The following is a 14,586-nucleotide window of genomic DNA, read 5'->3' as shown; positions in this document are numbered from 1 at the left end:
ACAATATTTTTTGTGTTAAATAGTGGATGACAAATTAACCTTGTCAAGTTTGTTCTTTCAACCTTGTTCATATATTATCCACCATCAGATTTCTGAATGGTCCACCTCACTATTTTGTTCTCTTTTTGCAGCATTTATAAAATAAATTTTATATTTTAACTTATTATTTTTATACATTGCCTCCAAGCAACACAGTTCAGAACATATGTCAGTGACGATAAACCAGATCCTGAAACAAGGCGTTTATTTTAATCTAAATAGAGCAAGAACCACTTAATGATCTGTTGTAATTCTGTAGGACTGGTGGGGTTGTGAACGCTCCACAGGAAGCCCCCTCTGAGATAGAGACTCTGCTTCGAGATTATCAGAAGGCCCGTGAGGAAACAAAAGCAGAAATTGCAAAGGCTCGAGATAAGTTACGTGCAAGAGCAGAAAAGGAGAAATGCCGCTTACAGCAAGAAATGATTTTGCAGTTATTGAAGGTAACTTTCAGGAATGTGAAGCATAATTGAATATATGAGGAAATTCTGAAAAACTTGGAATTATTTGGAATATTTTCTGAGTTAAGTCCAGAACTTTGAACATTTTAACTTTGTGCTTGAATAAAAGGTTTAGCTTAAATTTGTAAAAGTGCTGTTATTGAAAGTAACAATGTAAGCAAATTAGGTAGTTTTAAAGCTATATTGCAGAGGAATTTAATTTGTAATTTGTTAGCTGTTTGTTGTAGAAAATAAAAGATCAAATTTGGAGTTGGAACAAGGAACTTAATTACATCCCTGTTTGAAAGTAATCAAATGAAAGACAATGTCACACTTACTCATTATTGATTAGGACAGTGTGTCACATTTATGGGCAATATCTTTATGACAATCCGCAGTTTGCTCAGAAGAATATATCTTGCAAGGGTTTGGGTGCTCTGAATATTATTTTAATTTCCCTTCTAGGAGGAAGAGAGATTGAGAAAGGTGGCAAGTAGGAGCAGTTTGCACACTGGCTCAAATCTGAGCCTGTCATCCAATCCCACATCAGGCTACAGCAGCAGCAATACAGCTTCCCCTGACATCAACTCTCAAACCAAGGTCAGAACATGCGCTGGGTGACAAGAACTCAATATTTTTGTCTCTATGTAGATAAAATGCCAGATTTCCCACAGTCCCAATACTGGTTCATTCTCTGTATGTGGGAAGGCAGTCTCCCCAGTCAACATCTTGTAATTGATAAAACAGACAAAAGTAACAAAGTGACCTTGGTACACATCAGAAACTCTGAGGCAGTGATGTCTAGATACTGTGGTAAGCATTCAGCAAGATGCGAGACCATCACTGTGAAATAAAATATTGGGCCCTAGCTTCTCTTCAAATTGTGTCACATTTTGCATCTACCTTAACGATACTCCATTGAATGCTTGTTCTGGAAAATACAACTGAAAATGGAAATGTGGATTTAAGTACATTTTTTTAAAACTATGCACAGTAAGAAGTTATACAACACTGGAGTCATGATTTTTGCGTTAGAGCACCTGGTTTCCTTTTTGTGTATCAGATACAACCAGGTGATTTGTAATTTAGAAGTACCTTGTGATTGTGAATAGAACAGAAGGCTGTTGTGCTGAGTAACCGCAGGTTTTCACCAATGAGTGAATTTTGTGAGGAGGTAACAAAGATTAACGGAGTCATGGATTTGAGTAGAGTAAGGCCTTGGCTTGGAGATGGGAGTCAGAGAGTAGTGGTAGATGGATACAAGCAACGCACACAAAATGCTGGAGGAACTCAGCAGGCCAGGCAGCAACAATGGAAAAGAGTACAATCGACATTTCGGACCAACGCCCTTCAGTAGGCCATTTCTCTTCCGTGGATGCATGCATTTCTAATTGGAGGTCTGTGACCGATGCAGACATCTCACCTCTCCCGGAAGTTCCGGGAGTCTCCCACATATTAATAGTGGCTCCCTGATGCCCGCAAATTATGTACAATATCACAGAAATCAATTTTTTTGAGAGAGAGAGCGAGAGAGTGAGCTCAAGAGCAAGAAAGCAAGCGTGAGAGAGAGCGTGAGAGTGCGCGAGAGAGAGAGAGAGCGAGAAAGCAAGCGCGCGCATGAGAGAGAGCAAGAGCAAGAAAGCAAGCGCACAATCGAGCGCGAGTAAGAGTGGCCACGAGAGAGAGAGAGAGCGCACGAGAGAGAGAGAGAGAGAGCGACCACGAGCAAGAGAGTGTGCATGCGAGAGCGAGAGAGTTCCAATAAAAAGTCAGAGTGGCAGAGTGTTCCAAAAAAAAGAAAATATAAAACGTACGTCACCCCAGGCAACACTAAAGTGTACCACTGCCTAATAGGGGTCAAAAATAATGACAGTAATGCTCGCTGTACTGTTTGGAACAGTGACTTTTCTATTGCCCATGGTGGGTTAAGACTGTAAAAGACATGTTGAGATGAGTTTAACAGGTGTCATTCGTTCATTAGTATAGCTGACGTTATTTAAACTAGCTGGTTAGCTGCTAAGGAGCTACTCTATTGCAGACATCCCACCTCTTCCAGAAGTTCCGGGAGTCTCCCGCAAATTGATGGTGCTACCTCCCTGAAATGAGTTTTTGCAGGGTGGGATGTCTGCCAATGGGCAACTGCATTGATCAGTGCCAGGATCTTTGTTGTTTGTACTGTATATTAATGCCATAGATGTCAAGGCAAGAGATGTGATTAGTAAATCTGAGGAGAACGTGAAAGTTGTGCTGTGAGCAGTGAGGAATGTTGTCTAATGCTACGGAAGGATACAGATCAGTTGGAAAGTTGGTCAGAGCACTAAATTTAAACCTGATAAGTGTGAGAGGATGCATTGTGGTAAGTCAAATAGGGATAGATATTACGTGAACTAAGGGAACTTGAAAGTAGGAACACAGGTTGAATGTTGAAGATAGTTTATTGTCATTCTTCCGCACACAAGGGTAAAGAGAATGAAATGATTGTTACTCCAGATCCAATGCAGCGTAAAGGACGCAAGAAACACAATAAATACAAATGTAAAAGCAATCCGATAAACCACAATGTACAAGTAAATCTTTGAATATGGCTGTATAGACACAAGATTAGCTTATATACAAATGTTTGTACATAAACTGATTGTATGTACATAAAGTAACACTAGGTGCAGGAGTATCTGTACATAAGGTGACTCCGACAGGAAGTGACACGGTCACAGCAGGGGAGTGACTGTGTCAGTGTAGGGATGTGGTGGGTGGAAACAAAAAGGGACGGTGCACGGGGAGATGAAGGGTGCCAAGGGCTGTGGAGAGGAGTGTCTGATGTGTATGTAGTGGGGGTGGTGGAGTGGGCTAATGGGTGGAGGTGTTGATCAACCTGATGGCCTGGGAAAAGTTAATTGTTTTTGAGTCTAGTTATCCTAGTGTGAATGCTGGATGCCTTCTTCTCAGATGGGAGAGGGACAAACAGTCATGAGCAGGGTGGGTGGAATCCTTCATGATACTGCTGGCCTTTTTTGACCCCTTTCTATATGTATGTAGGTGTTTGATGGTGGGTAGGTTGGTACTGGTAATGTATTAACAGTTTTAACTAGCTGCTGTTGAATCCTCCTGTCTCCTGCTGTGCAGACTCTGTGCCATGTAGAGAAGCAAGTTCAAGTTTAATTGTTATTCAACTGTACAGTTGCAAGAAAAGGTTTGTGAGCCCTTTGCAATTACCTGGTTTTATGCATTAATTGCTCATTTATTGTGGTCTGATCATCATCTAAATCACAATAACAAGCAAACATAATCTGCATAAACTAATAACACAACAAACAATTGTATGTTTCATGTCTTTATTGAACACATTGATTAATCGTTCACAGTCCAGGCTGGAAAAATTATGTGAACTCTTGTATTTAATAACTGGTAAAACCTCTTCAGCAGCAATAACCTCCACGAAGTGTTTCCTACAACTGCTGATCAGACTTGCACGACGGCAAGGAGGAATTTGAGACCATTCCTCCATACAAAACTGTTTCAGTTCATTAATATTTCTGGGATACCTTGCATGAACAGCCCTCTTTAGGTCATGCCACAGCATCTCAATTGGGTTAAGGTCTGCACTCCGACTTGACCATTCCGAAACATGAATTGTCTTCTTTTTAAACCTTTCTGTTGTTGATTTACTCTTCTATTTCAGGTCACTATCTTGTTGCATCATCCAACTTCTATTAAGCTTCAGGTAACAGACTGCTACCCTGACATTCTCCTGTAAAATGTCTTGATACCATTTTCGATTCTTTGTCCTCTCAACAATTGCAAGCTGTCCAGGCCCTGAGGCAGCAAAGCAGCCCCAAAGGGTCTCGGCCTGAAACGTCGACTGCGCCTCTTCCTAGAGATGCTGCCTGGCCTGCTGCGTTCACCAGCAACTTTGATGTATGTTGCTTGAATTTCCAGCATCTGCAGAATTCCTGTTGTTTTTGTCCATGTTTCACAGTTGGGATGAGGTTTTGGTGTTGGTGTGCAGTGCCCTTTTCCCTCCAAACATGGCAATGTGCATTTCTGCCAAAAAGTTCAACTTTTGCTCTCATTTGTCCATAGAATATTGTCCCAGAAGTATTGTGGAACATCCAAGTGGTCTTTTGCAAACTTGAGACATGCAGTATTTTGTTTTATGAGAGTAGTGGTTTTCTCTGTGGTGTCCTTCCATGAACACCATTTTTGTTCAGTGTTTTTCTTATAGTGGACCCATGAACAGAGACTTCAGCAAGTTCTAGAGATTTATGCAGGTCTTTTGCTGTTACCCTTGGGTTCTCTTTCACCTCCTTCAGCATTGCACGGTGAGCTCTTGGTGTGGTCTTTGCTTTTGTAGAAGGCATTACCATAGATCATAAAACAGAGGAGCAGCCCCGTTCAATCATAGCTGATCCTTTTTTCTCCCCTCCTCAGTCCCACTCCCCAGCCTTCTCCCCGTAACCTTTGATGCCATGACCAATCAAGAACCTATTAAGCTCTGCCTTAAATACACCCAACGACCTGGCCTCCACAGCTGCCTGTGGTAGCAAATTCCACAAATTCACCACCCTTTTGCTGAAAAAATTTCTCCGCAGCTGTTTAAAACGGATGTCCCTCTTATCCTGAAGCTAACCCCTCTTGTGCCAGATTCTCCCACCATGGGAAGCATCCTTTCCACATCTACTCTGTCTAGGCCTTTCAACATTAGAAAGGTTTCAATGAGATCCCCCCCTCATCCTTCTAAATTCTAGTGAGTACAGACCCACAGCCATCAAACGTGCCTCGTATGATAACCATTTCATTCCTGGAATCATCCTTGTGAACCTCCACTGAACCCTCTCCAATGTCAGCACATCTTTTCTTAGATGAAGAGCCCAAAACCGTTCATAAGACTCAAGGTGAGGCCTCACCAGTGCCTTATAAAGTCTCAGCATCACATCCCTCCACTTGAAATGAATGCTAACCTTATTTCCCTTCCTCATCACTGACTCTACCTGCAAGTTAACATTTAGGGCATTCTGCACAAGGACTCCCAAGTCCCTTTGCATCTCAGTTTTTTGGATTTTCTCCCCATTTAGAAAATATTTTGCACATTTATTTCTACTACCAAAGTGCATGACCATGCATTTTCCAACATTATATTTCATTTGTCATTTTCTTCTCCATTCTCCCAATCTGTCTAAGTCCTTCTGTGTCCTACCTGTTTCCTCAACATGACCTGTTCCTCCACCAATCTTCATATCATCTGCAAACTTGGCAGCAAAGTCATCTTTCCATCATCAAAGTCATTGATATACAGCATAAAAAGAAGTGGTCCCAACATCGACTCCTGCGGAACACCACTAGTCACTGGCAGCCAACCAGAAAAGGATCCTTTTATTCCCACTTGCTACCTCCTATCAATCAGTCAATGCTCTAACCATTCCAGTAACTTTCCTGTAATGCCATGAGCTTTTAACTTGGTAAGCAGTCTCATGTGTGGCACCTTGTCGAAGCCCTTCTGAAAGTCCAAATATACAACATCCACTGCATTCCCTTTATCTAATCTCCTCAAAGAATTCCAATAGGTTCATCAGACAACATTTTCCCTTAAAGAAACCATGCTGACTTTGTCCTATCTTGTCCTGTGTCACCAAGTACTCCATAACCTCATCCTTAACAATTGACTCCAACATCTTCCCAAGGGCTAACTGGTCTATAATTTCCTTTCTGCTGCCTCCCTCCTTTCTTAACGAGTGGAATGACATTTGCAATTTTCCAGTCCTCTGGCACCATGCCTGAGTCCAATGAGTTTAGAAAGATCATTACTAATGCCTGTACAATCTCTACCTCTATCTCTTTAAGAACCAGAGGATGCAGTTCATCTGGTCCGGGTGACTTATCTACCCTTAGGTCTTTCAGCTTTTTGAGCACCTCCCTGGTAATAGTAACTACACTCACTTCTCTTCACTCACACCCTTCAACATCTGGCAAACAGCTAGTGTCTTCCACAGTGAAGACTGATGCAAAATACTCAGTTAGTTCATCTGTCATTTCCTTGTCCCCGTTATTATTTCTCTGGCCTCATTTTCTAGCGGTCCTATGTCCACTCTCATCTCTCTTTTACTTTTTACATACTTGTAAAAGCTTTTACTATCCACTTTGATGTTGTTTGCTAGCTTGCTTTCATATTGCATCTTTTCCCTCCCATTGATTCTTAGTTTAGATTTTTATGATCTTCCCAATCCTCTGTCTTCCCACTAATTTTTGCTTTGTTGTATGCCATCTCTTTTGCTTTTACATTAGCTTTGACTTCCCTTGTCAACTATGGTTGTGCTATTTTGCCATTTGAGTATTTCTTCATTTTTGTTACACACATGTCCTGCATGTTTCTCATTTCTCCCAGAAACTCCCACCATTGTTGCCTTGCCAGCATCTCCTTCCAATTTACTTTGGCCAACTTCTCACTCACACTACTCTAATTTCATTTACTCCACTGAAATACTGCTACTTCAAACCTTACTTTCTTCCTATCAAATTTCAAGTTGAACTCAATCATATTGTGATCACTGGTTTCTAATCACCTCTGGTTCATTATGTAACACCCAATCCAGTATAGTTGATCTCCTGGTAGACTCAATGACAAACTGCTCTAAAAAACTATCTCATAGGCATGCACCAAACTCACTATCTTGATATCCATTACTCACCTGATTTTCCCAGTCAACCTACATGTTGAAATCTCCCATGAGTATCATAACATTGCCCTTTTTAAATGCCTTTTTTATATCCTATTGTAATCTGTGGCCACATCCCAGCTACTGTTGGGAGGCCTGTATATAACTGCCATCAGGGTCCTTTTACCTTGCAGTTTCTTAACTCAACCCAAAAGGATTCAACATCTTCTGATCCTATCGTGCATCTGTCTACTGATTTGATGCCATTCTTTACCAGCAGAGCCACGTCACCCCCTCTGCCTACCTTCCTATCCTTCTGATATAGCGTGTAACCTTGGACATTCAGCTCCCAACTGCAACCATCCTTCAGCCATGATCCAGTGATGGCCACATCATTCCTGACAATCTGTAAAAGTGCAACAAGATCATCCACCTGATCTCTTATACCCTATGCATTACCCCAGAGGTTCACATGCGCTTTTGAACCTAAAATGTGATTGTTTAAATGGTGTACTCAGTATTGACGAGAAGAAATGCAATTGTTTGTGTGTTATTAGTGTAGTCAATTTGTGTTTGTCTATTATTGTGACCGAGATGAAGATAAAACCCATTTTATGGGTAATTAATGCAGAAAATCAGGTAATTGCAAAGGGTTCCCAAACTTTTTCTTGCAGCTGTACATGAATACCCATGAATACAGCCAAACAAAACAGCATTCCTCCCGGGTTGTGGTGCAAAAACAGAACCAACAGTCACACACAGCACATATAATTACAATAGCAGTAAAACGTACAAACCCAAAACAAAATAGAGCCCATCCCTGAATGTCATGGCCCCTCGATTGGTAATGTCCTGGAGCCACGTTTTCTGCAAGAAGCAGCAGCAGTTCCTCATCTCGCACTCTGCAGCTGCAGTCGAACACAGCACAGCTTGTCTTCCACCAAGGAAACACTAGAGGGCCAGCTCCCAGCCCAGCATGTTTCCCGCTGCACCTCACCGCCTTTGTCTTCTCATCCCCTAGGCAGCTGTAACAGGCAACCTTGCAGCATGGGGGTCTGGTCTGTGCTTCTTCACCCCATCAGTCTTGACAATGAAACAGTGAATGGGACTTGTAGTATTCTACATTGCAAATGTTTGACAGGGTTTGTGATCACAAAAGAAACATCCAAGATCATCATTGCACTGTTTGTTGGACTTTGCACCACCTCTGACACCTTCTTCCTTGGGTGGCTGTATGAAGCAGCAACATGATTCACAACAAATCCAGCTCCGTTGTTATCAAGCACCTCACTGATGGGGTTGATCTGCAGTACTTGATATTCTTAATATCCAGCAGAGTCTTGTGATCATAAGAGAGATATAAAGGACAAACAATTACATGTTTGTTTAGACCCAGAGAGGCTGCTGTAACCAGGCGTGCTGCCCTCTTACCGGAAGACAAATTAGGATACTATCGACTGCCCATCTGCAAAAGGTTGTGAGTATTGATGTGCATAGTCCAGCTCGCTTCAGCCTTCTTAGAAATTGGACATTGGTGAGCATTCTTAACTGTGTAGGATGTGTTCTAGGACCATGAGATATACAAGATCAGGAGACTGAAACATGCAGGCAGTTTCTACTGCTGTGCCACTGATGTGAAAAGGGGTGTGACTGGTTCAGAATGGCATGGAAATCTATGACCCGTCATGTTCTGCCTGGTCTGTTCTGGGACCCCTGCTCTTTATCATCTTAATAAATGATTTAGAAGAGCAACTAGAGGGATAGATCAATGAGTTTGCAGATCATACAAAGGTCATTGATGTCGTGGATAGTTCAAAAGGTTGTTTAGGTTTCAACGGGTCTTTGTTAGGACGCAGAGCTGTGCTGAGAAGTGGCAGAAGGGGTTAAATGTGGAGAAGTGTGAAGTGATTCACTTTGATAAGGCAGAGTACAGTCAGAGCACAGTACAGGCCTTTATGACCATGATGTTGTGCTGACCCTTTAACCTATCAATCTAATTCTTCCCTCATACATAATCCTCCATTTTTATATCATCCATGTGCCTATCGAAGAATTTCTTAAATGCCCCAAATTTGTCTGCCTCTACCCAAAATCCTGGCAGGGCATTCCACACCGTCACAACTCTCTGTGCAAAGAAGTTACCCCTGACATCCTCCCTTTACTTTCCTCCAATGACCTTAAAACTATGTCCCCTTGTATTAGGCATTTCCATCCTGGACGGAAGTCTCTGGCTATCCACTCAATCTATTTGTCTTCTAATTTTGTATACCTCTCTCAGTCCCCTCCCATTCTCCTTTGCTCCAAAGACAAACAGCCTAGCTCACTCTAAGTATCTTCATAAGAAACGTCCTCTAGTCCAGGCAGCATCTTGGTAAATACCTATTGGACCCTTTCTGAAGCTTTCACAACCTTTCCACAATGAGGTGACCAAACTGAATACAATATCCTAAGCAACACACACACACAATGCTGACGAACTCAGCAGGCCAGGCAGCATCTATGGAAAAGAGTACAGTTGACATTTTGGGCCGAGACCCTTCATCGGGACTGGAGAAAAAAGATTATGTCAGAGTAAGAAGGTGGGAAAAGGGCAGGAACAAATACAAGGTAGTAGGTGATAATTGAAACTGAGGGAGGGAAGGATGAGGTAAAGAGCTGGGGAGTTGATTGGTGAAAGAGATCAAAGGCTGGAGAAGAGGTAATTTGATAGGAGAGGACAGAGGCCATGGAGGAGGAACACCAGAGGGAGCTGATGGGCAGGGAAGGTGATAAGATGAGAGAGGGAAATGGGAATGGGAAATGGTGAAGTCGGGGAGGGGCATTACTAGAAGTTCGAGAAATCAGTGTTCATGCCATCAGGTTTGAGACCATGGACTGACATGTCGGAATGGGAGTAGAATTAAAATGGATGGCCACTGGGAGATCCCACTTTTTCTGGAAGGTGCTCGGCTAAGCGGTCCCTCAATTTACGTCGGGTCTCACCGATTATACAGGAGGCCACACTGGGAGCACCAAATATAATAGATGACCCTTACAGACTCACAGATGAAGTGTTGCCTCATCTGGAAGGAGGCCTTGAATGGTAGTGAGGGAGGAGGTACTTCAGCCCATTATCTCTTCACCAATTGACTTCCCAGCTCTTTACATCACCCCTCCCCCAACCCTCCCGGTTTCACCTATCATCTTATGTTTCTTCCTCCCCTCCCCCCACCTTCTTACTCTGTTTCCTCATCTTTTTTTTCCTCCAGTCCTGATGAAGGGTCTCAGCTTGAAACGTCAACTGTTTACTCTTTTCTATAGATGTTGCCTGACCTGCTGAGTTCCTCCAGCATTTTGATTGTGTTGCTTGGATTTCCAACATCTGCAGATTTTCTCTTGTTAGTGATTTGACAACACTTTAAATGTGGTCTAACCAGGTATTTTTGAGCTGTAACGTTACCTCACAGCTCTTCAACTCAGTCCCTTGACTAATGAATGCCAACACACGTCCACCTTGTGTAACAATCCTATCAACTTGCACAGCAACTTTGAGGGACCCATGGATGTGGATCCCAAGATCCCTCTATTCCGCCAGTCTGATAAGAATCCTGTCAGTAACCCTGTATTCTGCCTTCAAACCTGTCCTTCCAATTGAATTACTTCACACTTTTCAAGGTCCAAGGTTATTGGTAGGACTTCTAGTGGTGTGAAGGAACAAAGGGATCTTGGGATCCATCAAGTCTGAAAGGTATGTGCTGTGTTGATCTTCCTTTGTTGGGATACTTGAGATCAAGAGCCACAAGCCAATGTTATAGCTCTGTAAAGCCTACCTGGACTTGTGAACATTCCTGGTGAGGAAAGGTTTAGCATCCTTTTTTTGGAGTGAAAGAAGATGGGAAGTGACTTGATAGCTGTATAAAATGATAGAGTGGACAGCCAACACCTTTTCCTAGGGTGCCAGTGGCTAATACCAGAGGTGGTTGGAGGAAAGTAGTAAAGTTGGTGTCAGAGGTTTTTTTTTACACAGAGAGTGGTAAGTGCATAGAGTTCACTGCCTGGGATGGTGGTTGGGGCAGATACATTTGGGACATTTAAGAGACTCTTAGATAGGCACATGGATGAAAGAAAAATGGAGGGCTATGTGGGAGGGAAGGGTTCATAGTGAGCTGAATGACCTGTACTGTGCTGCAGTGTTCTGTGCTTCCAATTTCCAGTAATATCTTGTACAAATTATTTCTGAAAGCAATCTTTTTTTTAAAATAAAGTTTGTTTAATAACTGCAGAGTAAGAGCAGCACTGATCCTGTAATGAGCAGCAGAGGACAAACATCTTGTTGCAATTCACAGTATAAAATCACTGAAGTCAGTCAAGATTTTGATGGTGAGTAACAGTGAACATGCTCCCTAAACCTCAATTTATCCAGATTCTGCTGTTCATGTCATAACTCCCACTAATTTCTGTTCGCTAGCATTGTCAAACTGTCCTGCTTCAGCAGCTTTTAACATCCCCATCTACGTGTTCAAATCTCTCTACAGCCTCTCCTTGCCTCCCTCTACTTTTCAAAGCCTTTCCAGTTTATATCAGAGTTATCAATGCTCAAACAAGGCTGGAGATATGCTGGTGAGATCACATTTGGAATGTTACACACAAGTCTGGTCTCACTACCTGAAGGAGCCTCTACCTGTAATAGAGAGAGCAGCACATATTTCCCAAGCCCAAGAGAGGCTGATCTGTCCTCTGATGAGATGTTGAATTTGTTTGCTGAGGCAGGTTTGTTGCTCCAGAAAAGACAGTGTTCAAAAGTCTATTGGAATACATAAATTGTTGCTATTTTTTCTTTCCACATCCCTTCCCTTTCTGAATGTTGTTCTCAAGAAAACATGCTTTATTGATTCAATGCAACATACAGGCTTCGAGAGTAAAGTGGTTTTATTCTGTGACTCTCGATGAACAGATATTGTTTAATACAGTGGGATGTAGTTCTGACATACCTCAAAAAAAGAGGAGACTCACTTTTTGAACTCAAGCTTTTAATTCAAAAACTTGAACATTTCAAACAGATCTTTAGTTTTCAGTATTCACACGTCTCATTTCAAGACAGCTGAAAAACCACTGATACAGTTCCATAAAATGAAGTCTTTGCTCACCAGTCTGCTGGTTTGAAGGGATCCAACATTGACTGGAATTACACAAATACTCCATCTGACCACCAGAGTGTTTATCTGGGCTTAGGCAAATGGTGCAAGCTGAATCATCTGCAGCTCAACATCAATAAGACAAAGGAGATGAAGATGGACTCTAGGAAGACTTAAGCCTGATGGTGAGGACATGGGTGCGGTGAAGACCTACAAGTACCTGGGGGTGCACCCGGATGACAGACTTCAGAGGAGTACCAACACAGAGGCTGTGTACAAGAAGGGCCTCTAACTCCTGAGGGGACTGAGATCTTTGGCATATGCAGGTCTCTGCTTCACACGTTCTACCAGTCTGTTGTCACCAGTACAATCTTCTATGTTGTGGTGTGCTGGGGCAATGGCATCAACACGGGTGATGCCAACAGGCTCAGTGAACTGATTAGAAGGGCTGGCTCTGTTATAGGAGTCAAACTGGATACGCTGGAGGCTGTGGTAGAACAAAAGACCCTTTGGAAAACCCTGACAATTCTGGACAATGTTTCTCACCTTCTGCATGCCACTTTGGCTGAACAGAGGAGCACTTTTAGTAATAGACTAAGACAACTGTGTTGCTCCAAAGAGCGCTATATGAGGTCATTCTTACCCTCGGCCATTAGGCTCTATAATGAGTCAACCTATAACTGGGGAAGTGATGACCCCCTCCTGTTAGACTGTTTGTGGTAACTTAATTTTATTCTTTCTACTTCTCTCATATTTATATCAGTGCATTTGTAATGCTACTGTGACACTGTAATTTCCTTTGGGATCAATAAAGTATCTATCTATCTATATCCCAAACTGGCCAGCTTAAAATGCTGGTCCTTCAGTTGAAAAGAATAGCTTGTGTAGTCCAGGGAGCCTCCAGGCACTTCTGGAATGAACATTGAATTTTACAACTCTGGTTAAACAGCTCCCGCATCATTTCCTGTTAACATTCCTTTCTCACGCTTTTTTTCTTTGATACCTCGCTAATGATCATGGTTCAAGCTGTCTATCTCTGGAAGCAAAAAACACTGTTCAAGGAATTCAAAGGGTGAGTCAACATCTTGGAAGGCTGAAGAATGATCAGTATTTTGGGCTGACATCCTGCATCAGGAGTCAAAATTCTGCCTCCACAGATGCTGCTGAGATCCTCCAGCAGTCTGTTTTTCATTCCACTTTCCACCATTTACAGTCTCTGGCAACACACACAAAATGTTGGTGGAACACAGCAGGCCAGACAGCATCCATAGGAAGAAGCACAGTCGACGTTTCAGGCCGAGATCCTTCGACAGGACTAACAGTATAGTGCTTACAGTTTCTTGTGTCTCCTTACCAGTTGATCTATTTCAACCAATCTTTTATTGTCTTTTGTGTAGTCATATAGTCTATAAGTTTATAGTTTTTTGTCTCACAGCTTTTCCCTCACCCTAGCCCCGTTTTCTAAACAAAGACACCCCCCCACCCCCCACCCACTCTTCCTTCAGCTCTGAGGCAGGGACCTTGACTGATTTCTCTTTTCACATTTACTGTTTGACTGGCTGAATCATTCCAGTGTTTCTGTTTTCTTGCTTAGAAACCTCGTCTGACTGAGATAATTAATATCCTTACTTATTTACTTAAACCTGTCACCCCCTGCTGGGCCATCTTGGTGTATCCTTTATTTTCCAGGGACAAGGTCTTTGGAGCTTCTGTTGGCATTCCTGTAGCACTGGGTTTTTACAGAATGGCCAACCCTTCTCCTCCTTTCACAGCCAGGCTTGGGAACATGCATAGTGGAGTTATTAATGTACTTGATGTAAAGTTTTCACTGAAAATACTCATGAAGGTGGACATTCTGCTGCACTGAAGGCATCATTGTAGGAAGGACGTAGAGAGTGTAGAGATTTACCAGGATGTTGCCTGGATTAGAGAGCATATCTTATGAGGATAGTTTGAGTAAGCTAGGGCTTGTCTCTTTGGAGTGACAGAGGTTAAGAGATGACTTGACAAGATGATAAGAGGCATAGATGGAGTGGACTGCCAAGATGCTTTCCTAAGACAAAAATGGCAAATACAAGGGATGTAATTTTAAGGTGACTGGAGGGAAGTGGTGGGTGCAGGTAACCCCACGCCAGGGTGGTGATAGAGGCAGATACATTAGGGGCATTTAAGAAACTTAGACAGCTACATGATAGAAAAATTGAGACTACTTAGGAGGGAGTCCATTGTTAAGTCGAGTCTGACTCTTCGTGACCTCATGGACCATGCGGTTTTCATGGCAAGATACGGAAGTAGATTGCCAGGCCTTTCTTTTGCTGCTGCCTAGGTTGGGACCTGGCTGGG

General features: G+C 42.5%; 1 protein-coding gene across 1 annotated transcript in view; it reads left to right on the top strand.

Moving 5' to 3' along the window:
• stard9 (StAR-related lipid transfer (START) domain containing 9) overlaps window positions 1–14,586 on the top strand; it is a 418,409-nt gene that overhangs the window by 375,841 nt on the left and 27,982 nt on the right. The window contains exons 26-28 of the mRNA XM_063054195.1: window positions 299–482; window positions 945–1,079; window positions 11,392–11,488. Of these exons, the coding sequence (XP_062910265.1) occupies window positions 299–482; window positions 945–1,079; window positions 11,392–11,488 (416 nt within the window). The remainder of the gene's footprint in view (window positions 1–298; window positions 483–944; window positions 1,080–11,391; window positions 11,489–14,586) is intronic.

This window comes from Mobula hypostoma, chromosome 1 (genome assembly GCF_963921235.1).
Source record: "Mobula hypostoma chromosome 1, sMobHyp1.1, whole genome shotgun sequence".
Classification (NCBI taxonomy): Eukaryota; Metazoa; Chordata; class Chondrichthyes; order Myliobatiformes; family Myliobatidae; genus Mobula; species Mobula hypostoma.
This window is presented reverse-complemented; position numbering and strand designations above follow the sequence as displayed.